This window comes from Pongo abelii, chromosome 10 (assembly GCF_028885655.2).
Source record: "Pongo abelii isolate AG06213 chromosome 10, NHGRI_mPonAbe1-v2.0_pri, whole genome shotgun sequence".
NCBI lineage: Eukaryota > Metazoa > Chordata > Mammalia > Primates > Hominidae > Pongo > Pongo abelii.
The window spans coordinates 130,663,048-130,686,636 of NC_071995.2; the positions used below are offsets into that span (position 1 = coordinate 130,663,048).

At 48.0% G+C, this 23,589-nt stretch overlaps 1 protein-coding gene and 1 long non-coding RNA gene across 10 annotated transcripts in view; one reads left to right on the forward strand and one right to left on the reverse strand.

Annotated features, from left to right (window-relative positions):
- Positions 1 to 815: 815 nt before the first annotated feature.
- LOC129049285 (uncharacterized) lies at positions 816 to 20,734 on the reverse strand. The gene is made up of 2 exons (XR_008512263.1): positions 20,364 to 20,734; positions 816 to 2,902 (listed from the first exon to the last, which is right to left on the reverse strand). It is a non-coding gene; the product is annotated as an uncharacterized LOC129049285 (long non-coding RNA).
- A 271-nt stretch (positions 20,735 to 21,005) lies between these two features.
- The window catches only part of SFSWAP (splicing factor SWAP), a 91,136-nt gene continuing 88,552 nt past the window's right edge, over positions 21,006 to 23,589 (forward strand). For 7 of the 9 annotated variants that reach the window (XM_024256930.3, XM_009248410.4, XM_054527767.2 and 4 more), the window contains exon 1: positions 21,007 to 21,379. In XM_024256930.3, the coding sequence (XP_024112698.2) occupies positions 21,162 to 21,379 (218 nt within the window). In that variant the 5' untranslated portion in view covers positions 21,007 to 21,161. Of the gene's footprint in view, positions 21,380 to 22,676; positions 23,587 to 23,589 lie in introns of those variants that run through there. The other 2 variants (XM_024256931.3, XM_063712360.1) reach the window with 2 other exon arrangements.

A 23,589-nucleotide genomic window follows, 5' to 3' on the forward strand; every position in this document is an offset into this window, starting at 1 on the left:
ATGCTAAACTGGAAAAGTTTATTTTAAAACATAGGAAACGGTGGGTGTTGAGGTTGCAGAATCAGAGATGAAGAGCTGTAACCCTAAAACTTTATTTCCCAGCTGAAATTGGATGTTTTACAAAAGAGGATGCTGGGGCTGGTAGGGCTGGCGTTTTCCCACCCTGGCCAAAGTGCTTTCACCCCAGGATGACATCTGTGTGCACTGGGCTCTAGGGTCTTTTTGGTGTTTTAGTTTTTTGCTTTTATGTCCCCAAAATAAGACATGTCTGTGGTTTAAAAGTGTAGAGTATAAAATACACAGTGGGGAGGAAAAGAAGTTTCTTCTTTGTTATTTTGGCCACAGTGTCTCTGTGTTAGCCCTCAAAGGCAGCCATGGTCACCTGCTCTAAAAGTTCTTTCCAAAGATAGCCTCCACCGGGCATGGTGGCGTGTGCCTGTAATCCCTGCATCTTGGAGGCCAAGGTAGGACGATCGCTTGAGCCCAGGAGGTCAAGGCTGCAGTGAGTCATGATCATACCACTGCACTCCAGCCTGGGAGACAGAGCTAGACTCTATCTCAAAAAATACAAATAAAAAACTCAAAGATAGTCTGTACAGGAACAAGTGCACACACATGCAAACATACAGACATGCATATGCACATATATGCACGCACACACACACACATACACAAAAATGGTAGCACATTTTTTTATATAGCACAATTCTTCCAAGTTGGGACCTTATAGAACCCTCATTATTTTTAATGGCTTCAGCCTGTGCTACTGTATAGGGGCCTCGTAATTTATTTAAGTGATTCGCTATCAACAGACATTTATCTTAGTCTTTTATTACAAACCACACCGTAATGAATATCTTTGTTCAGACGTCCTTGCGCACATTACAGCATTATTTTTAATGCCTGCTTGATATGCGATGAGAATGATGTACAATAACTCATATAACGCATCCTCTATTTTAAACGTCTAGATTGTCTCCAGTGTTTTCCACCATTACAAACAATGCCATTACAATATAAATCTTCACACACCCCTCTGATTGCTTTTCTCGGATGAATTTCTAGAAGGAAGTGCTGGGTGAAAACATTTTCACTTTAACTAAGGTTGCTTCCAGCCCTTTTATGAGGGCTGAGTCTGGGCTGTTCGCATGGTGGGGTGGGCAGAAGAGTCCTGCGAAAGAGGGGAACGCCAAGCCTCCTCTCCGGGGTCGGGGAGGGGAGGGGAGGGCAGGTGCCCGGGACCCTCCTGGTTGTCCTCTCACAGCCCAGCTGGGCCCCGTTTGGGGTCATTTCCCTCACTTTTCAGGGTGGTGCCGGACTCCAGGATTCCTAGAGCTTTGGCTGTTGTCAAGGAAGAAGTGTCCGCAGAGGCTTCTTTAAATAAAGAAAGCCCGCACGCGCCTGGGAGGTGCAGTGACGCATCTGACCCCGCCGAGGAGGGCGAACCAACTTGCGCCACTAAACATCGGCCTGAGGTGAGTTGGACCCAAGACTCGCAGCTCAGGCCCTTGTGAGTCTCCTCCAGCTCAGGTGCGTGGGAAGCAGCACCGCCTTCACGATTCCACCAATGGCTTTCATCTCCACCTGCCCCGTGGCACACACCGGATCTCAGCTCCCCCAGGCAGGGCAGCTGAATCCCAGGATCTGTGACGTGCTGCGGAGGCGGGGAGGGGGACGGGAGGCCACCAGATCCCTGACGTCACCTGCCCATCCAGGACAGGAAAGGACATCATTGTGCAAGGGGCCTCCGTGGGGTGTGCTGGAGTCGGCCCGTGAGCTTGCAGAGCCGGTCATTAGAGCTCCGGGAATGCACGAGCCGGGCGTTCAATGCCGTTAGAGCTCCGGGAATGCACGAGCTGGGCGTTCAATGCTGCCATTATCAGAACTGCATCAGATAAACTTACTATGAAGTAAATTCTATTAAAGCAACGGTAATAGTTGCAAGCCCTCAGCTCCCGGTTATTTTACTACTGTTGCAGTTAGCTATGGAGTCTGTGGTAGCAACGCCATGCGGTAGAGACCACCAGCATCTCCCCCAGCTCCACGCTCAGTGGCGTCAGAGTGCAGTGGGAGGTCAGCCCCGGGCAGTGTTCACACCACAGAAATTGGCAAATGCCACACATCCAGGCTGCTTTCTTTAGTTTACCTGAAGAGCTGGCTGTTACACACCTGCCCACGTCCACCGAGCCTCCGCTGTCCATTGGGGTGGGGGCTCTGCGGGGTCACCTCTGCCCCTCTCCCCGGGGTTCTTTCCCTCCGGAGGATCGCTTGGCCTCCCTCTGCCACTCCTGCGGCACAGAATGACTCGCCCTTGAGCCTGAGGGGCTCAGCCAGGCCCTCTCTGCCTGCACACTCAGCCTCCAGCTCGTTCTGGGTCTGGCTCCCTCCCTGGCCCTCCCCAGCGGTGAGTCCAGGTCCTCGCTGCTCTGACGCCCCTTGAGCCTCATGGGATATCCCCTCCCTCCTGCCTCCTGCAGGGCTCACACCAGGCAGCCAACGCAGCCCCCCTCATGTGTCTTCCAGGGGCCTCTCACTCTGCAATACCAAACCCTCACCACGCACACCTCCACACTTGGAGAATCTCCTGGGTCCCAGCTGGGGCAAATCTCCCAGGAGCAGGAAGAGGGACCCCACGGGGCTGAGACCCAGACACTGAGGGCCCTGCACAGGAGGATGATGCAGGGAGGCTGGCCAGGGGTGGGCTAGGCTGAGCAGGCAGGAGTCCAGAGCTGCCTGCGCTGTTGGTAGAAGTGTGGCTGCTGGGGGGTGGCGCTCAGAGGAGCAGGAAGCAAACTGGAGGCCACCAGTCCTCTGTCGTTCTGCAGTGGGCAGGTGTGTGCAAGTCTACCCCAAAGTCCGAGGAAGCTGAGAAGCTGAAGAAAGAGGCCGACATGTTCAGTTCCTTAAAAAGAAACATCTAATAGTGACTTACAAACAGCAGCCAGGTCTGTGTCTCAGACGACAGCGAGGTGAGATGGTGGATCCCTGCCCCATCACTCCCAGACCCAAGGCTCATGGACCACAGGGAGGGGTGACTCAGAAGGGACAACTGAGGGATGGTAACCTTAAGACTGTTTGATCCAGTGGCAGGATTTACAGTAAGTGCCTGGTCCTACACAAGGAACAGTCCATAAACTGGAAATGTTAGAGGACTTCTCGGAACAGGGGTTAATCAGAAGCCAACATGGGGATTCATGTCCAAGACAGAGTTGCTTTGGCCTCCACAGTCCTCCAGTCTCACTGCCTCGCACTATGCCCCTAAGGCAGGGTCCAAGAGGGGTTTGCAGAGACCATGTCCCAGGGTCACAGGCCACAGAGGACAGTCCCCAGCTGAGACACCACAGCCCAAAAACACACATGCCTACCTTATGGTCCTGCGTCCAGGGGAGAGACTAGGGGCCCACTGACCTGCCCGCCCTGCAGCAGACACACCCCCTTGAGGCTTCTGATCCCAGGACTGGGAAGGGAGGAGAGGGCACCTGCTGAAACCCTTTGACAATGACAGTAGGTGAGGCAGAACAGAACAGAGCAGGACAGAAAGGATCCTGTAAAAAGGCCGTGCACAGAGTCCACAGCCTGCACAAGGGAGCCTGTGCACAGAGGCTGCACACAGGCTGCAAGGAGAGGCTGCACACAGGCTGCAAGGAGAGGCTGTGCAATGGAAGCTGCACAGAGAGGCTGCACACAAAAGCTGCACACAAAGACTTCTCACAGAAGCTGCACACAGAGGCTGCATACAGAGGCTTTACACAGAAGCTGCACACAGCTGCCTGTGCCTGGGGAAAGCCAGTGAAGCCTCCACTGTGAGGGTGAGTGGAATAGTCCCTTCCCCATGGAAGTCATTCCTACAAAGAGTGTCTGCTGCCTGCACGCAGACTGGACCATCGGAGGGGGCTGTGGGGCTGTTCCTGGTCTAAGTGCTGAGCTCTCCGTGGTCTCCTTGCCAGAGCTGGGTGCTTTAAACACGATTCTGCTGGTTCAAATCACGTTTTAAAATATTTAAAACAGAGATTGCAAAGTAGTGGCCCAGCAGGAAGGTGTGTTTTCTTTGGGCTGCTATTCCAACTTTTTGTTTGTTTTGAGACAGAGTCTCACTCTGTCACCCAGGCTGGAGTGCAGTGGCGCGATCTCGGCTCACTGCAAGCTCCACTTCCCAGATTCATGCCATTCTCCTGCCTCAGCCTCCCTAAGTAGCTAGGACTACAGGCACCCGCCACCACGCCCAGCTAATGTTTTTCTATTTTTAGTAGAGACGAGGTTTCACCATGTTAGCCAGGATGGTCTCGATCTCCTGACCTCCTGATCCGCCCGCCTCAGCCTCCCAAAGTGCTGGGATTACAGGCATGAGCCACCACGCCCGGCCTCCAACTTTTTTCTTAATAGGGGATTTCACATAAAAATCCATACTCTGAGCTTCTCATCAGGCAACCCCAGCTCGTGCTCCTGCAGGGTGCGACCGGTGCACCCACCCTGACTCTCACCACCTCCACCTCTGCAGCATCCTCACGTACAGGCCTGGCCCCTGGCGGCACCTGAGCTTAACACTTCTGGTGTAGGGAAAACACTGCACTGGGCTCTTTAAGAATCGGGCTGTCTTCAGGAAGATGTAAACACTTTGAGGTTCAGAAAAGCGGAGGTTGAATGCAGAGCAGGTCAGTGAATTGGGAACTTGGTTGCCAAGACCACCTGTTCCTTATGGAAGGAAATCATGACGGAGTTGGGCTCGATGTCTTAGGGAAATAAAACCCTTTCCCACTTTGTTTCTGCCTCTGACATGGAAAAGCATCTTGGGTGTGGGAAAGGATGTCCCTGAGTAACAAGGGCAGTTAGATGCCACCTTTCCAACATGGTTCTTTCACGTTTGTTCAACCCACCACACAGATGTAACTTGGCAACAGCAGTAAATACTGCATGGCCTCACACCAATTCTACAAGTCACCAGGGTGTCCACACACACGTAAGTGATTACACGTGTGCCTAAGCTAAATCCCCCCCCCAATAGAGACACCGAATGCTTTTGCAATGGTGTCAGCCACAGAGCTAGCGCTAAACACGTTGGCTCACTTGTCCCATGGTCACCACCCCCTACCCCTGGTGTCCTCCCTGGCCCCTTCCCTGGTCCTGGTTTCCAATCTTGACACTCACCTCTTCCTCCATCCTTTCTCATTTCACTAGCCTAAAGACGACAACGTTGGCCACACTGATTAGCAATAGCGTCCCTGGGTGTGGCCCCCACGTGTGAAAATGCCCAATGGCAAAACAATCTGGTCCGAATAGGCACACCTCCATGGAAAAGCATGGCCGTATCTCCTCAAGCAGGACGTACGCCCACCCTCCAACCCATCAGTCCCACCTGTGGTATATACCAGTACAAAAACACGTGAATCGTGCACCAAAAGACATGCACATGGCCGGGTGCGGTGGCTCACGCCTGTCATCCCAGCACTTTGGGAGGCCGAGGCGGGCGAATCACCTGAGGTCAGGAGTTCAAGACCAGCCTGGCCAACATGGTGAAACCCCGTCTCCACTAAAAATACAAAAATACAAAAAATACCAAAAAAAATTATCCAGGCATGGTGGCAGGTGCCTATAATCCCAGCTGCTTGGGAGGCAGAGACAGGAGACTCGCTTGAACCCAGGAGGTGGAGGCTGAAATGAGCCAAGATCACGCCACTGCACTCCAGCCTGGGCAACAAGAGCAAAACTCCATCTTAAAAAAAAAAAAAAGGGCCCTCTCCCTCTCCCTCCCCCTCCCTCTCCCTCTTCTTTCTTTGGTATCCCTTCTTTCTTCGGTCTCCCTCTCCTTCTTTCTTCAGTCTCCCTCTGTTGCCGAAGCTGGACTGTACTGCCGTGATCTCAGCTCGCTGCAACCTCCCTGCCTCGGGCTCCTGTGACTCTCCTGCCTCAGCCTGCCAAGTGCCTGGGATTGCAGGCGCGCGCCGCCACGCCTGACTGGTTTTTGTATTTTTGGTGGAGACAGGGTTTCGCCGTGTTGACCAGGCTGGTCTCCAGCTCCTGACCTCGAGTGATCTGCCCGCCTCGGCCTCCCGAGGTGCTGGGATTGCAGACGGAGTCTCGCTCACTCAGTGCTCAATGTTGCCCAGGCTGGAGTGCAGTGGCGTGATCTTGGCTCGCTACAACCTCCACCTCCCAGCCGCCTGCCTTCGCCTCCCAAAGTGCTAAGATTACAGCCTCTGCCCGGCCGCCACCCCGTCTAGGAAGTGAGGAGCATCTCTGCCCGGCCGCCCCGTCTGGGAAGTGAGGAGCCCCTCTGCCTGGCCGCCCTGTCTGGGAGGTGTACCCAACAGCTCTGAAGAGACAGCGACCATCGGGAGCGGGCCATGAGGACGATAGCGGTTTTGTTGAAAAGAAGGGGGGGAAGTGTGGGGAAAAGAAAGAGAGATCAGATTGTTACTGTGTCTGTGTAGAAAGAAGTAGGCATAGGAGACTCCATTTTGTTCTGACTAGGAGAAATTCTTCTGCCTTGGGATGCTGTTGATCTATGGCCTTGCCCCCAGCCCCGTGCTCTCTGAAACATGTGCTGTGTCAACTCAGCGTTAAATGGATTAAGGGCGGTGCAAGATGTGCTTTGTTAAACAGATGCTTGAAGGCAGCATGCTCTTTAAGAGTCGTCACCACTCCCTAGTCTCAAGTACCCAGGGACACAAACACTGCGGAAGGCCGCAGGGACCTCTGCCTAGGAAAACCAGAGACCTTTGTTCATGTGTTTATCTGCTGACCTTCTCTCCACTATTATCCTATGACCCTGCCACATCCCCCTCTCCGAGAAACACCCAAGAATCATCAATAAATACTTCATAAAAAAAAAAAAGACATGTGTACACATGCTCACAAGGCGCTATTTACAATTGCCCTAAAGTAAAATTACTCAAATGCCCACAGACTACTAAATAGACGATGGTACTATCATAATGGGCCATTATTCAGCAGTGAGAATGAATAAACTAGAAATAACTGTTGACCCAAAAGGAAGAAACTGAGGAAAAATTAATACAAGTAGAGAGTTTATTTGGGCCAAACATGAGGATTGTGGCCCAGGAGCACACATTCAAGTTTCCCAAATATACACTCTGATTAGCAACCGTTAGAAGCGGATTTTTAAAGGCAAAAGGAAACAAGGAGTGGGCTGATAAAAGTTATGTCAAGAATTATCTGGCCAGGCGCAGTGGCTCACGCCTGTAATCCCAACATTTTGGGAGGCCGAGGCGGGTGGATCACCTGAGCTCAGGAGTTTGAGACAAGCCTGGGCAACATGGCGAAATCCTGTCTCTACAAAAAATTAGCTGGGCATGGTGGCGCATGCCTATAATCCCAGCTACTCAGGAGGCTGAGGCAGGAGAATCGCTTGAACCTGGAAGGTGGAGGTTGCAGTGAGCCGAGATCACGCCACTGCACTCCAGCCTGGAGACAGAGCAAGACTCCATCTCAAACAAAATGAAAAAAGAATTCTCATTAGTCTACAGAAATAACATTGATTAGTGATTGGTTGCACCTTGTTACAAGGTAGGGTGTGGGTCACAGTGTCCAGTGTGGTGTTACTAGGTTAATTTACAGCTACTTGTGGCAACAGCCCACAGTTTGAAGAGACGAGTACACAGCTGGAAGCAGGGGGAGCACGTGGCTGCCGCTCACTCTACGGTCTCTCTGGGCCTGATCATTAAAAGGACTCGCATCCCTCAGCCTAAAGTTCTTTACTTTTCTCATAACATCCCTCAGCCTAAAGTTCTTTACTTTTCTCGTAACATCCCTCAGCCTAAAGTTCTTTACTTTTCTCATAACATCCCTCAGCCTAAAGTTCTTTACTTTTCTCATAACATCCCTCAGCCTAAAGTTCTTTACTTTTCTCGTAACATCCCTCAGCCTAAAGTTCTTTACTTTTCTAGCCTAAAGTTCTTTACTTTTCTCGTAACATCCCTCAGCCTAAAGTTCTTTACTTTTCTAGCCTAAAGTTCTTTACTTTTCTCGTAACATCCCTCAGCCTAAAGTTCTTTACTTTTCTCATAACATCCCTCAGCCTAAAGTTCTTTACTTTTCTCATAATATACCATGATTTGGGAAAATCTCACAAAAGTAAATAAAAGACAACAGATTTAGAAGCATGCATACTATATAATTCTATTTACATAAAATATAAAAACAGGCAAAATCAACTTACCACGATAAAAGTCAGGGTAATAGTTACCTTTAAGAAAAAAATTAATCAGCATATCAGGTAATCAGCTTATCAGGTAATCAGCATATCAGGTAATCAGCATATCATGTAATCAGCATATCAGGTAATCAGCATATCAGGTAATCAGCATATCAGGATATATGAAAAGTCCATAACTTTTTTGTTGTTGTTTGTTTGGAGATGGAGTCTCACTCTGTCGCCCAGGCTGGAGTGCAGTGGTGTGATTTCAGCTCACTGCAACCTCCACCTCCCAGGTTCAAGCAATTCTCCTGCCTCAGCCTCTGGAGTAGCTGGGATTATAGGCATGCGCCACCCGGATAATTTTTTGTATTTTTAGTAGAGACGGGCTTTTGCCATGTTGCCCAGGCTGGTCTCGAACTTCTGATCTCAGGTGATCTGCCCGCCTCAGCCTCCCAAAGTGCTGGGATTATAGGTGTGAGCCACCTCTCCCGGCCAAAAGTCCATAACTTTTAAATGGGTAAAAGATTTTAGTAGACACTTTGCCACAGAATATATCTGGATGACTAATGACCATAGGACAAGATGCTTAACATCATCAGCCATTAGAGAAACACAAACTAAAACCACAGTGAGACACACAGCCACTAGAATGGCTGTAGACAAAAGGACTGCCCACTCCAAGTGGTGGTGGGGATGTAACATGTTACAGCCACCTGGAAAACAGTTTGGCAGTGCCTCGGAAGCTTCAGCATGGAGTTGCCATACACACTAATTTCCTATTGCTGCTGTAACAGTTGAAAACGACACAGCTTTACTTCCTTCCCTCTGAGGGTCAGAAGTCCACAATGAGTCTTCGAGGAGCTGAAACCCAGGTGCTAGCAGGGCTGGTTCCATCTAGAAACTCTAGGGCAGGGGTCCCCAACCCCGGGCCACAGACTGGTACCAGGCCTGTTAGGAACCAGGCTGCGCAGCAGTAGGTGAGCGGTGGGTAAGTGGAGCTTCATCTGTATTTACAGCCACTCCCTGTCAATCACATTACCGTCTGAGCTCTGCCTCCTGTCGGATCAGTGGCATTAGATTATCACAGGAGGCCGGACACGGTGGCTCACGCCTGTAATCCCAGTGCTTTGAGAGGCCGAGGCAGGCGGATCACCTGAGGTCAGGAATTCAAGACCAGCCTGGCCAACATGGTGAAACCCCATCTCTACTAAAAAAACAAAAATTAGCCGGGCGTGGTGGTGCATGCCTGTAATCCCACCTACTTGGGAGGCTGAGGCAGGAGAACTGCTGGAACCCCAGAAGGTGGAGGTTGCAATGAGCCGAGATCGCGCCACTGCACTCCAGCCTGGGCAACAGAGCGAGACTCCATCTCAAAAAAATTTAAAAAAAGATGATCACAGGAACATGAACCCTACTGTGAACTGTGCATGAGAGGGATCTAGGTTGTGAGCTCCTTATGAGAATCTAATGCCTGGTGATCTGTCACTGCTCCCATCACTCCCAGATAGGACCATCTAGCTGCAGGGAAACAAGCTCAGGGCTCCCACTGCATTGTGGTGAGTTGTATAATTATTTCATTATATATGACAATATAATAATAGAAATAAAGTACACAATAAATGTAATGCACTTGAATCATCCCAAAACCATCCCCACTCCCACCCGTGGAAGAACAGTCTTCCACAAAACCAGTTCCTGGTGCCAAAAAGGCTGGGACCACTGGTCTAGGGGACAGTCCATTTCTTGCCTCCTCCAGCTCCCAGAGGCCACCCCGCATCACTCCAACCTCTGCTTCTAAATTCACATGACTTTCTCCCGACACAGACACTCCTACCTCCCTCTCATAAGCACCCATGCGATTATATTGGACACACATGAAGAATCCAGAATCATTTCCCCATGTCAAGACCCTCAGCCACATCTGCGAGGTCCCTTTTGAGTGAATTCAGAGTAAATGTGTGTATTCTGGTTCACTAACGAGTCTAACAAGGAAAGATGAAATGAGAATTCAAGACAGTAGAAGACAAAAACAGTCCATGATCAATTGCCGATGGATTGCACAAACAGCACCACATTCCTTCTTCTTAGTCCCACAGAGCACATCAGGCTCAAATGTTTCCACTCCCAAATGTATCATCATGACTCGACTGAGATTAAATAGCTCATGAACAGTGCTGCAGAGTTAAACAGGAATATAATGCCAATTAGTGAGAGAAATGATGACTGGGGACAATGTGGTGAGGAGTGAAATAGACACAGCTGCATTTTTAAATGGCAAACTTGTGCAGTCAGCAAGGGAAGGAGTGAGAACAGAGCCTCCGGTACAACCTGGCTGAGTTAAACATCAAGGTCAACCAATTGATCTACCCAGGGTACTGTTATGAGGAGTAAAAATTGCCAGTTATACTTCTGAGTCAAGCCTTGGCCCAGGTAGGAAAGAAATACAAAGCTGTTTCCAAAAAGGCTTCATCATAACTGTTTACAAGCTTTCACTCTGAATACCAGATTTCAAAGAAACTTAGAAGAAAGGCTAGGCGAAGAGATACATTAGCTATGAAACCGCCCAGGAAAATGGGAAAACCCGAGACCGTGCTGCTTATTTTGTCATCATGAAAACAATAATCCCAAAAAACTTAAATACATAAGTTTTTGGGTTTACTGTGGGGCTTGACATCCATGGAGGGATGGACCCTGCAGGCCACTTTGCTACGCATCTGTGACATGATTCCAAACACTCATGTGCTGCGTGAGTGGCACATGCTTTGCTGTGATGAGAAAATGGAGAATAAGCCCCAGCCCCAGGAAGATCTTACATCACACCTTATCAGACCACGTATGTGAGTACTGGACCCCAAAACACATATACATCCATAATTTCAACAGACACACTGACAGCTCAGGCTGTGGCTGGGCTACTCTGTCAGCCTCTGATCTGTTCTTTGAAGCCTCGTCCACAAGCAACACCACTCACTAGTGTTGAGGGACCTGGTGCGTCGCCCCCAGATCTCTGCTGTGCTGGTCAAACTGTCTCTTCCAAGAACTTCTCATAGAAAGGCAGGCCTCAAACTTCAGTTAGACTCTACATCCCCAGCAGCCTGCTTCCACCCTAGAGCAACTGGACTTTAATAACTGCACCCTAGACAAAACGTACCTCATCTGTTGAGTGTATTCCCTGAGAGATTTGTTCTCATCATCCTCCCCATCTTTGAGCATTGTGAAAAAAGGAGTCTCTTTGTATGGCAACTAAACCATGTTATTTGTGAAATCACACTTTGATCATGGCCTTCTTTTAACCATACAAAACACATATACATGGGTCAGCAAGATGGCTGACTAGAAGCCCCTCGTGCTCGGCCCCTCATGGAGTCAGCCAGAACAATGAACACACAACAGCATCAGAACGAAAGTAACAGAGAGAGAGCAGTGGAGTGCATCAGAGGAGTCACAGAAATGCTGGTGAGCACAGAAACTCAGGATGGCCACATCAGGAAGGATATGCTGGGCCTCCACCACCCCATGCCCCAACTGGGACCAGCTGGGACCCATGAGGAGCTTCTCCCTGGGGTGAGGAGGAAAGCAAGAGGACCCCAGCAGCCCCCACCACCACCATGGACACCCACAGCCCCCACCACCACCATGGGCACCCACAGCCCCCACCACCACCATGGACGCCCACAGCCCTCACCACCCGGGGGTCCCTGTAGTCCCCACAGGCACTAAGCTCAGCAGAGGGAGCTGCCTGGAGTCTACATTGCTGTGCTCCCTAAGAGAAGGAAGCTACACAGTGCCCACCCCCGTGGGCCATGTGGCTACTGTGCTCTGCCATCTTGGAACTGGAAGCATGGCTGGAGTGTGTCATGGTCTGGAACAATAAAGGTGGCTCCTGTGGAACCACCCCAGCCCAATGGCCCAACATCCCCAAGCAGAACTGGTGCAGCTGTTATAGCCTTCCCGGTGGGGCCAGGCGGACGTGAAGCCACTGTGCCTACCCCTCCCTCTACCCCTTTGGGCGGAGCTGAAGCAGTGCCCTACATCCCAGGAAACAGTGTCTGGGCTGCCCAGAGCAGTCACATACCCCAATACCTAAGCTGAAGCAGTGCCCTACATCCCAGGAAACAGTGCCTTGGCTGCCCAGAACAGTCATGCTCCCCAGGCCTGAGCTGAAACAGCACACTGCTTCCTGAGGAATCAGTGCCCTGGCCAAGCTGAACAGCTTCACATCCCAGAGCTGAGCTGAGATAGTACTCCACATTCCAGGGAAAGAGCAGTGGGCTGAGCGGAGACACCTACCCTACAGGCCAAACAACTTTAGTACCTGCTTCCCTGGAGCTGGACTAGCACTCTAGAGTGTCAGGGGCTGCGACAGCCCTCTACCTGGGAAGTGGAGGCATTGCTGTGTTATTCCCTACCCCTCAAGGGCCCAAATGACAACCTTATACCACCATCTTGGGTCCTTGCCATCACTGCACCTGGACTCCCAGAGTCTGGGGTACTGCCAAGCCTCACCATCCCAGAGTCTAGTGTCACTACCACCTGGTGCCTCATCCCCTGGGACCCAAGTAGCCACTGAGCCCTATTGGCTGAGGTTACCAAATTGCAGTCATGCCCTGATCCTGAGGCCCAAACCCCCAGGACAACCCTTCTTCCCCAGAGTTGGGCCAGTGCTGTGCCCTGTCCCCCAGGGGTAGAATCACAGCTACAACCCAGACCCCCAGGCCTGAGCTGCTAGGGAGTGTCTCAGAGTCACAGATCTATGGGCAACCAACATCCAACCCTGCCACAAAGAATGAACCTAGACCCCAAAACCCAGGTGCCATAATAGGCTTGTGAGACCCTGAGCCTAGGACCCTGGATCCATAGCTGCTGCAAGCACCTGCATCTGGAACCCAGCACCACTGGAGCTGCTTATAGGCCATGTCAGACTGACATCAAGAGAGATGCCCTGACCTAAGTCCCCTATTGTGGGGAAAACAGGAATAGGAGGACCCCAAACATTAACCATCTATGCTGGCACCACTGCTACCATAAACTTCTACAGCCTAGACAACTGAGGCACCTACAGTTACTGCTGATATTCAACACAGTTGAAGAAGCTGAGTGGGGACTATATCACTGCACTTATCTGGAAACAGAGTCACCACATCCTTTTTAACCAGCACATTAAAACCAACACAACTACATGTGAAAGTCTTTCTCTATGCAAGGCACTCTCAAAATTTGGAGGAGGTGGTTTTTCCACCAGACGCACAGACATCAATGCAAGGGCATGAGAAACATGAAAAAGCAAGGAAATATGACACAACCAAAGGGATCTAATAACTCTCTAGTAGCAGACCCAAATGAAAAGAAAATCAACAAATTGCTAGAAAAGGAATTCAAAATAATGATCTGAAGGAAACTCAACAGTATACAAGAAAATACAGATACACAATCCACCAAAATCAGGAAAACAATTCAGGATATGAACAAGAAATTCAAGAAAGTGATAGAAATCATAGAAAAAAAAACCAACCGAACAGAAATCCAGCAACTAATGAATTCAATGAATAAAATAAAAACACAATAGAGAGCTTCAACAGCAGACCTGATCAAGCAGAAGAAAGAATTTCTGAATATGAAGATAGGTCATTTGAAATTACCTAGTCAGAGGAAAAAAAAAGAAGAATGAAAAATATTTAAAAACCTGTAAGACATGGGACACTATTAAGGGCACACACACACACACACAGTTTGCATTATGGGTATTCTAAAGAAAAAGAGAAGAGAAAAGACATAGAAAACCTATTTAATGAAATAATAGCTGAGAAGTTCCCAAATCTGGAAATAGATATAAACATCCAGATCCAGGAAGCTTGAAGTTTCCCAAATAGATTCAACCCAGAAAGGTCTTCCCCAAGGCAAATTATAGTCAAAATGTCAAAAGTTAAAGGCAGAGAGAATCCTAAAAACATCAAGAGGGTGGGCATGGTGGCTCATGCCTGTAATCCTAACACTTTGGGAGGCCAAGGCAGGTGGATCACATGAGCCCAGAAGTCCAAGACCAGCCTGGGCAACATGGTGAATCCTCATCTCTACCAAAAAATATATATATATACATATACATATATATACACACACATATATATACATATATACACACATATATATACACACATATATATATACACACATATATATATATAGACACACACACACACACACACACACACACAATTAGCCAGGCGTGGTGGCATGTGCCTGTAATCCCAGCTACTCAGGAGGCTGAGGTCAGAGGATCACCTGAGTCTGGGAGGTCGAGGCTGCAGTGAGCTGAGATCGCATCACTAAACTCCAACCTGGGTGACAGAGTGAAACCCTGTCTCAAAAGAATAAATAAATAAATAAAAACAAAAACATCAAGAGAAAAGCATCAAGTCACATATAAGGGAATCCCCACTAGACTAACAGCAGATTTCTCTGCAGAAATATTACAGGCTAGATCTAGAGAACAGGATGATATATTTAAAGTGCTGAAAGAAAAAAAAAAAACTTGTCAACCAACAATACTATATCCAGCAAAGCTATCCTTCAGGAATGAGAGAGAAATAAAGTCTTTTGCAGACACGCAAAAACTGAGGAAATTCATTATCACTGGAACAGCTTTATAAGAAATGATTGAGGGAGTCCTACATCTGGAAGTGAAAAGATAATCGTCACTATCGTGAAAACATGCAAAAGTATAAAACTCACTGGTAGACCAGGTACACAAAGGAGAAAGACGAAATAATAAAAACTTGGTTGGGCAGGGTGATTCATGCCTGTAATACCAGCACTTTGGGAGGCCGAGGAAGGCAAATGCTTGAGCCCAGTAGTTTGAGAGCAGCCTGGGCAACATGGTGAAATCCTATCTCTACAAAAAATACAAAATTAGCCAGGTGTGGTGGTGCATGCCTGTGGTCCCAACTACCCAGGAGGCTGAGGCAGTAGATTCGCTTGAGCCTGAGAAGTTGAGGCTCAGTGAGCCATGGACATGCCACTGTACTCAGCCTGGGCAACAGAGTGAGACCCTGTCTCAAAAAAAAGAAAAGAAAAGAATAAAAACTTGTTACTACAGAAATACACCAAACCAAAATAACAAACAATAAGCAAAGAAGAAAGGCACAAAGGATATATAAAACAACCAGAAAACAGTCAACAAAATGACAGGAATAAGTCCTTGCATATTAATAATAACCTTGAATTAAAACAGGTTAAATTCTCCCACTAAAAACATATAGACTGGCTGAAAGGATTTTTTTAAATGACAAAACTATATGCTACCAACAAGAAATTCACTACACCCATAAAGACACATATAGACTGAAAGTGAAGGGATAGAAAAAGATATTCCATGCAAACAAAAACCAAAAGCAAGCAGGATTAGCTATATCAGATAAAACAGACTCTAAAGCAAAAATTGTAAAAAGAGAGAAGGTCATTATGTTATAATAAAAGGATCAATTCAGCAAGAGGATATAATAAATACACATGCACCCAACACCAAAGCACTCAGATACATAAATAGCAAGTATTATTAGTTCTAAAGGGAGAGATGGACTCCAATACAATAACAGCTGGGGACTTCAACACCCCACTCGTGGCACTGGACAAGTCATTTAGACAGAAAATAACAAGGAAACATTAGGTTTCAACTGTGCTTTATACCAAATGGACCTAACAGACATTTATAGAATCTTTCATCTAATAGCTGAAGATTACATTTTCTTTTCATCAGTACATAGAACATTCTCCAGGATAAAATTCTCCATCAACAAGTGAATGGATAAAGAACATGCGGTGTATATACACATAATGGAATACTATTTAGCCACAAAAAAGGAATAAAGTTCTGGGCCGGGTGCGGTGGCTCATGCCTGTAATCCCAGCACTTTGGGAGGCCAAGGCAGGTGGATCACCTGAGGTCAGGAGTTCAAGACCAGCCTGACCAACATGGAGAAACCCCGTCTCTACCAAAAATACAAAATTAGCCAGGCATGGTGGCTCATGCCTGTAATCTCAGCTACTCGGGAGGCTGAGGCAGGAGAATTGCTTGAACCTGGGAGGCTGAAGTTGCCATGAGCCGACATCGCGTCATTGCACTCCAGCCTGGGCAACAAGAGTGAAACTCCGTCTTAAAAAAAAAAAAAAAAGGAATAAAGTTCTGTCATACCAACAACATGGACAATCTTGGAGGTTATTAAGAGAAACAAGTGAGGCACAGAAAGATAAATATTGTATGTTCTCACTCATATGTGGAGGCTTAAAAAGTTGATCTTATAAAAGTAGAGAGTAAAATAGTGGCTACTAGTGGCTGGGAAGTGTCAGGAGAAGGGGGCATAGCCAAAGGTTGATTAAAAAATACAAAAGTAGTCGGCCAGGCACAGTGACTCACGCCTGTAATCCCAGCACTTTGGGAGGCCAAGGCGGGCAGATCATGAGGTCAAGAGAACGAGACCATCCTGGCCAACATGGTGAAACCCCATCTCTACTAAAAATACAAAAATATACAAAAATTAGCTGGGCATGGTGGCGCATGCCTGTAGTCCCAGCTACTTGGGAGGCTGAGGCAGGAGAATCGCTTGAACCTGGGAGGCAGAGGTTGCAGTGAGCCGAGATGATGCCACTGCACTCCAGCCTGACGACAGAGCAAGACTCTGTCTCAAAAAAAAAAAATGAATAAATAAATAAATAAATAAAAAACAAATACAAAAGTACAGCTAGTTAGGAGGGATGAGTCTAGTGTTCCATAGCACTGCAGGGTGACTATAATTAACAATTTATAGTATATTTCAAACAGCTAAACGAGCAGATTTTGAATGTTCTCAGCACAAATAAATGATAAATGAGGCAACAGATAAACTATCCTGATTTGATCACTACACATTGTATACATGCAATGGAAATATCACACTGTACCCATAAATATGTACAATTATTATGTGTCAATTTAAAACAATTTTACAAAACACACATTAGCATGTTTATTCTTAGGTTTTTACAGTTCTTTAATCTTATTTTATTTATTTACCTATTTTTTTGAGACAAGGTCTTGACAGGGTCTTGCTTTGTCACCCAGGCTATAGTGCAGTGGCACAATCACAGCTCACTGCAGCCTTGACCTTCCATGCTCAAACAATCCTAAGTTTCACCTTTTGACCTATACAGACTAATTTTATTACATTTTAATTTTGTCTCCACCCTGAAGTGAACTTGGGACCATGTAACATGAATGTTTGCTTGCCACACATCCTAGCAAGCCCCTTTCATGAATATTCATAGCTCCTCCTATAACCTATTAAATATGTATGTTTAGCCAACCTGTTTAGCATAAAACTCCTTTCCCACCATTCTTCCTTCAAAGTGCCTCCTTTCTGTCTCAGCCAGAGGGTCTGCTTCCCAGGCTGTGGGTTGCAACCCTTCTCAGAAATAAAGTTCTCCTTTCCAAATTTAAGATCTTGTGATCTTTACTTTGACATGAGATTTCCCTAGCCATTTTTTAGTCCATCCCTGAAAGACCGAATGGTTAGATCTTTGGTATCTTTCTCAAGTACCTCTCATTTGACCTCAGCCATCCATTTACAAGTACCACCAGTCCCAGTATCATATGAATAAATTGGGAAAGATCAAGGAATCATGCATCATATACACCACGAGAATTTTTTACCTCCGAGAAAATTTCTGGGGGCTTTCCTTTGAACCTTTCACTATTGCTCTGAACTCAAAAGATTTTTGAACAAGGCATAACAGTAATTAAAGAAGCAGACTTATTAATCTGAGGGCCTAACTATGTAAGGCATTTGTTTAGCTTTCTTTTTGTCTTTGGGGTAGGAAGGTAACTGAGATAAGAAGTTAGGAGATTCTGAGTAGGCAGAGAAGGATAGAAAGATAGAATGTACAGTGAGTTCAATACATCAAAATACAATTTTTTCTCATAAATTATCTGCTTAAGTTTTTCATTTGCTTTTTGTAAGAAGTCATTTAGAAAGGCAATTTTCGGTTCATTTAACCTTTTAGAAGCCTCTGCATGTCAATCAAAATACATCCTGTTGTTTCTGAGGTGCTTTTTGTCCTTTCTTTTCTTAATATTTTATTTTATTCCTTTCAGACCTAGTCCTGCAAATAGCCTTTCTTTTCTAATGTCTTGCAAGTGAACAATTTTATCTAGATTAAAACTTCCTCACTTTGACCACTGTTAACTCTTAGATTACCTTTGGTAGGTTCACCCATTTCTCTGGAAAAGTGCAGACTCTGGGTTCATAGGTTCTTATATATGAAATTGGCTGGAGTTCCAGGTGGGGGAGTTTCAGACTCCTTGGATCCAAATGAAGGCATCATTCCCTGTATTCTCATACCCTTTCCTACCATAAGCCTCCTACTGGACTCAGTCCTGCTCCCATAGGCCTTGTACTGGATCCAGTCCCAGTTTCTGTCATAACTTCTGGACCCAGCTCAGATAAAAAATGCTCAAATAAACTTTAAGAATTTGACACAAGTTGCAGAGTTTGTATCCAAGCAGGGCCTACAAGTGGCGGCCTCCAAATGTGCAGTGAGAAGCCCTGAGCACAAATGGCTCAGTGTGTGAAGCAGGCCCACTGGGCACTGGTTACCAACCTGTTCTGAATTCTCATAAGCAACAATTTACATGTAGTGCATTTATTACCTATAGACAGGTGGTAGGGGATGAAGGCTAGGACTCACTGTAAGCCAATCCCCCCAAAGCTCAGAAAGTTGCCCAGGTGGATGAAATCTCTACTGCATATTCCTCACTTACACCACAGATAAGAGATCCCGAAGAGCGGCCCACCCAGATTACATACCGCATGTCACATGAATCACTGGGCTAAAGTGTTGAAGGACCTTCTATTTCCAGGGGAGAACTGGAACAGAGCCTGGGCTACTTCAGCCAGTTCCTCCCTATCTCAGGATGTTGCATCCCAGCTTGTTATGCCGTTACTCTTGAAAACTACAAAGGAAAAGGAGGGAGAACTGGGTAGGCCCAATGCTATCTAGAGAACTGTCCTGCACAATGAAGCACCTGCATCTGTTTAGTCACTGTTCCCAGAGGTCATCATTGAGGGAATAGGGGGGCCTTCAAATCCCATTTCTCACACCAGAACTGTTAAAAGAAAAACTTTACACAAAACAAATTCGAGTTTATTTGAGCAAAAAAACAATTCATGAATCGGGCAGCATGCAGAAGCAGAACAGGTTCAGAGAGTTCCACTCAGCAGCATGAGCAGCAAGCTTTTATAGCCCCAACACGGAAGCAGAAAAATTACTTGATTGGGTTTTGGTTTGCTTGCATAGGAGCTGGTGTTACAGAGTTGATGTCAAGCTAACAGCCTCCTTATTCGCTTTAGCATCCCACACCTGAACCCAAGGGAAAGCTTGAAGGGAGCCCAGCACCCAAACAAACTAGTATATGCCTGGGGGCAAACAACAGTGTTTACCAAGTAACCATGACACATACATCTTCCTCAGCAGTGGCAGAGCAGTCTTGTAGAGTTAGATAGGAAGATGATGACCTGGCCATGCATGCTCAGCTGCTGGCCCAGCTCTTTCTACAGGTATTAACCAGTATTTGGCCCACAGTGTGCTAAGCACCATTCTAGGCACTGAGGATGCTAAGGTGACCCCAACAATGTCCCTGATCTCTTAAAGCTAATTCTGGTGGGATGCTGAACACAGGATGTAACCTAAGGTGGTGATGAGAGGTACACAGACAAATCGGAAGGCACAAGTTAGCCACCAGTGAGGGGAAACTCCAGACAACGTAGACACATAAGGCCAGGTGGAGAAATGGATGACTGAGTTAAACTTGGGTAAGGAGCCTGACAAATGAAAAGACAAAAGCATGACCCAGTCAGGGGAAACCACAACAAAAGACGTTTGGTGGGAACTGCCTGTTTCTTAATTTCCAAAAATCAGTTAAAGGTTCATATACATTATCTCATTTCAACATCACTGGTAGAAAGATGCCACTTTAATGGAGAGGGGATCTGAGGCCCAGAAAGGAGACTGTCATCGTTTTCCAGTCAAGGGCAAACATGGTGATATCCCATCCCATTCCCAAAGCCTAAGATTTTGCACTCCAGTCCCTTTGTCTGACCTGAAATTACTGAGCTAAAAGGGACCGAAAGATCCTAACGGAACCACCGATGGGAAAACTGCGGCCCAGGAGGAAACACACCAAGCAAAATCGCACCGCATCCAGGTGGCCAGTCTCCAGACTGGGGTCTCCCTGCCCCGCCAGACCACCTCCCGGCGACAAGGGTCTCAGGTCTCCGAAATCTCGCCACCTGCGAGTGATTTGCGGCGCAGGGGCCTCTGCTGCCTCGGAAACCTTCAAAGGTGGGCGGGTCGGGGACCAAGTCCCCCTAGGGATGGAGAAGGAAGCGGGACCAAGGAAAAGGACATCGCCGCCCTGGGCAGAGCACGCACGGCCCCAACGACTAGGACATGGTGAGGGGCGCGGCGGCTCGGGGTGGACCCGAGGCCTCAACACGCGCGGCAGGCTGCAGCAACCCGCCACCCACGAAGACTCGCCCAAGGCCCAGAGCGCGCCGGGCCCCTCCCGCCGACTCCGTCGCCGCCCGACTGGCCGCAGCGGAAGCCGGCGCGCGATCCCACGCTGCGCTTTCGCCACGTTCCTGAGGGCTGCCCGATAAAACGGACATTAAAATTGCACTTTCCACTGAATACAGCAGCGCCTATTGTGGCGGCACATCTGAATGCGAAAATTAAAGCCAAAATATTTCCTAGCGGCCAAAAGAGCTCCAAGCCATGGCGAATCTGCCGGTCCGCTCGCCGGAAATGCGAGCTCTCCTGCCGGAAGCTGCCCCTCCACCATTTTGTGGCCCGCTATGGCGGCGGTGTTGAGGTTGGGTCCGGGATGTGGGGCCTTTGACTGAAGGAGTAGGCCAAGTGGAGGTATCAGGGACGTCGCGCGGCACAGAAGAGGACCAGCCTGGACGCCGGGGACGCTGTCATGTACGGCGCGGGCGGGGGCCGCGCCAAACCCGAGAGGAAAAGCGGCGCGAAGGAGGAGGCCGGGCCAGGCGGTGCCGGCGGTGGGGGCAGCCGAGTGGAGCTCTTGGTTTTCGGCTATGCCTGCAAGCTGTTCCGGGACGACGAGCGGGCCCTGGCTCAGGAACAGGGACAGCACCTCATCCCCTGGATGGGGGACCACAAGATCCTCATCGACAGGTCGGTTCCTCCCCCCACCCGTCGATCCTTCCCTTCCCTCACCCGCTTGATCTCGTCTGATGTTGACTTGATTGCAAGGACTGCAGAGGGTTTTCTGGAGCCAGCGGGGATCTGGGGGACACCCCCTCCCCTGTCCCCACCTCCTCCTGGTGTTCTGGTGGGGAGGGGGACGGTGAAACCTGCCCTAAGGCACTCGCTGGAATTGCGTGCCGCGTCCGTCTCCAGAGGGATCGTCTCTGGTCCCGCAGCCCCTCTCGATCCCTCACCCTGTCGCTGGGCTGCAGTTGGCGATTCCGCGCGGTGAAAGCAGCCAGTGCCCAGGGTCTCTTCCTGAGCGCACCTGGGCCTGCCGCCCGGCGATGCCATGGGGTCGTGCGCTGCTTTTCTACTCGCCGCGCTCTCACTGCTGGGTGTACTGGGAGGGTAGCCTGGGAGGCGTGCCTTTATTCTTCCGAACCGCCGCTCACTGAGACAGTGGCTAGAAGTGTCTCTTGGACCCTGTGAGTTAGCCTTAACCTGTTATGCCCCCCAGAGCCCTCAGTGGAGCGCCCGTACTTTGCCGGCATGACGTTTGATTTCCCGGTGATAATCCGACGAGTTTGACAGATTGAGGTAGTGAGCAAAGTTGCCCGTCAGTTGGCGGCCACTTGACTTCGTGCGGACCCTGGCCTTGCTCTTGGAAGAGAGAGTGTTCTTAGGGCTGGTTTCACTGTCTCTTAAAACTGAAGGGTGGAGCTGGGATATAGATGTGTTGTTTCTTTTCAAATCAAACCTGCTTTAGGTCGTCACTCGAGGGTGTCTAGCGATTATGGGCAGTGGGGGCCTGGGATTAGGGATTTCTAAAGGCGTTTGATTTGAAAAGGATAACATTACATGATGTAGGTGGTTTGCTCCCCTCTTTCTTCCCATTTTTTCAATCCCCCTTCCCCTCGTCTCTGGGTTTTGGGGTTGTTGTGGGGTAGTTTTTTTCTTTTTTGCCTGTTCGGCTACTTCTGGGGCCCGGACTGAAAAGCTAACCATGACCAGCCATTAAACTGTGGAATAGTTTCTCCACGTGAAGAAAGCCCATCGTTTGAGACCATTAAAACTGGATTCTTCATAGCCCTGGAGCATGACTGTAGGGATGACCTCTGAGCTGGCCAGAATGGACCCATTAATGACCAAATAGGCCTTTTTCCATCCCTGACGTTTCCTCTTGGAATTAGAGCTCGAAAACAAGAACTGGTGAAGGGAGGGCCGCGGAATCAGATCATGTCTGGATCTGATGGCTCCGTGCTGTGCTCAAGCGTGCTGTGCCTTCACACCATGGTTTATATTGAATATGTCGCCTGAGTTGTCAGGCTTGCTTTTCCAAAGTGTCACTTGTGATATTTATCATTAAAGTTTGGTAAGCAATGAAGTCTGAGCTCTTTGTACAGTTTTCCTGTCATTCTGTACATGATTTGAGTTAGGTCTTCCAAAACTGGTGGGGAGCAAACGCCGCACATGTACATGTATAATATTTTTAATAATAATCTACATTTGTAAGTTAAGGAGGTTTACATCAAAGTCCAATTAATTTTTAAATTTAATGAAATGCAGTAACTTGACTACCTTGGAATTTTGGGCCTTTTTCCTGTAAATGTCTTTTTTGGTCTACATTAAAATTTTTGGTTCCCCTTACAAAAGTCAGCATTAAAAAAATAAGCAGACTTTTGTTTGTTTCTCTACATTTGTTTTTGAAACCCTAAACCTGAGTGTTTTAAGTAAAATTCACTCACTCACTCATTTATTATCTGACAGTTACACGTTGACAGCACCCTCATTGAATCCTTTATGTTAAAAACATAGCAGAAAGTGCTCCCATTACTTATTTGGCCAAACTACTGTTCGGTCCATGCAAGAGAAACGTGGAAGTGTCTTCATGTATGTTATTTCCTTGAGGGTATAAAGTTCAGAAGGAAATATTGATACCGTATCTTCTAATAGTTTTGCTCTGTTCCCAGTGAACCTCCTTAAACTGCATGTATATGTCACTGTTCCGATGTATGTGTGTCTCTCTATCACGTAACCCAGCACTTATTTCCTCAGCCAAGTGGCTAGGGGGCGAGCCTAGCCAAGATTTTACCTCCAATGGACGCAAGTTTCTTTGGTGAAGATCTCTCCTGAGAGTTCGGGACTAGCAGAAAGAAGCGAGGAAATTTCGACCGTTTGGTTCTTACGGATAGGTA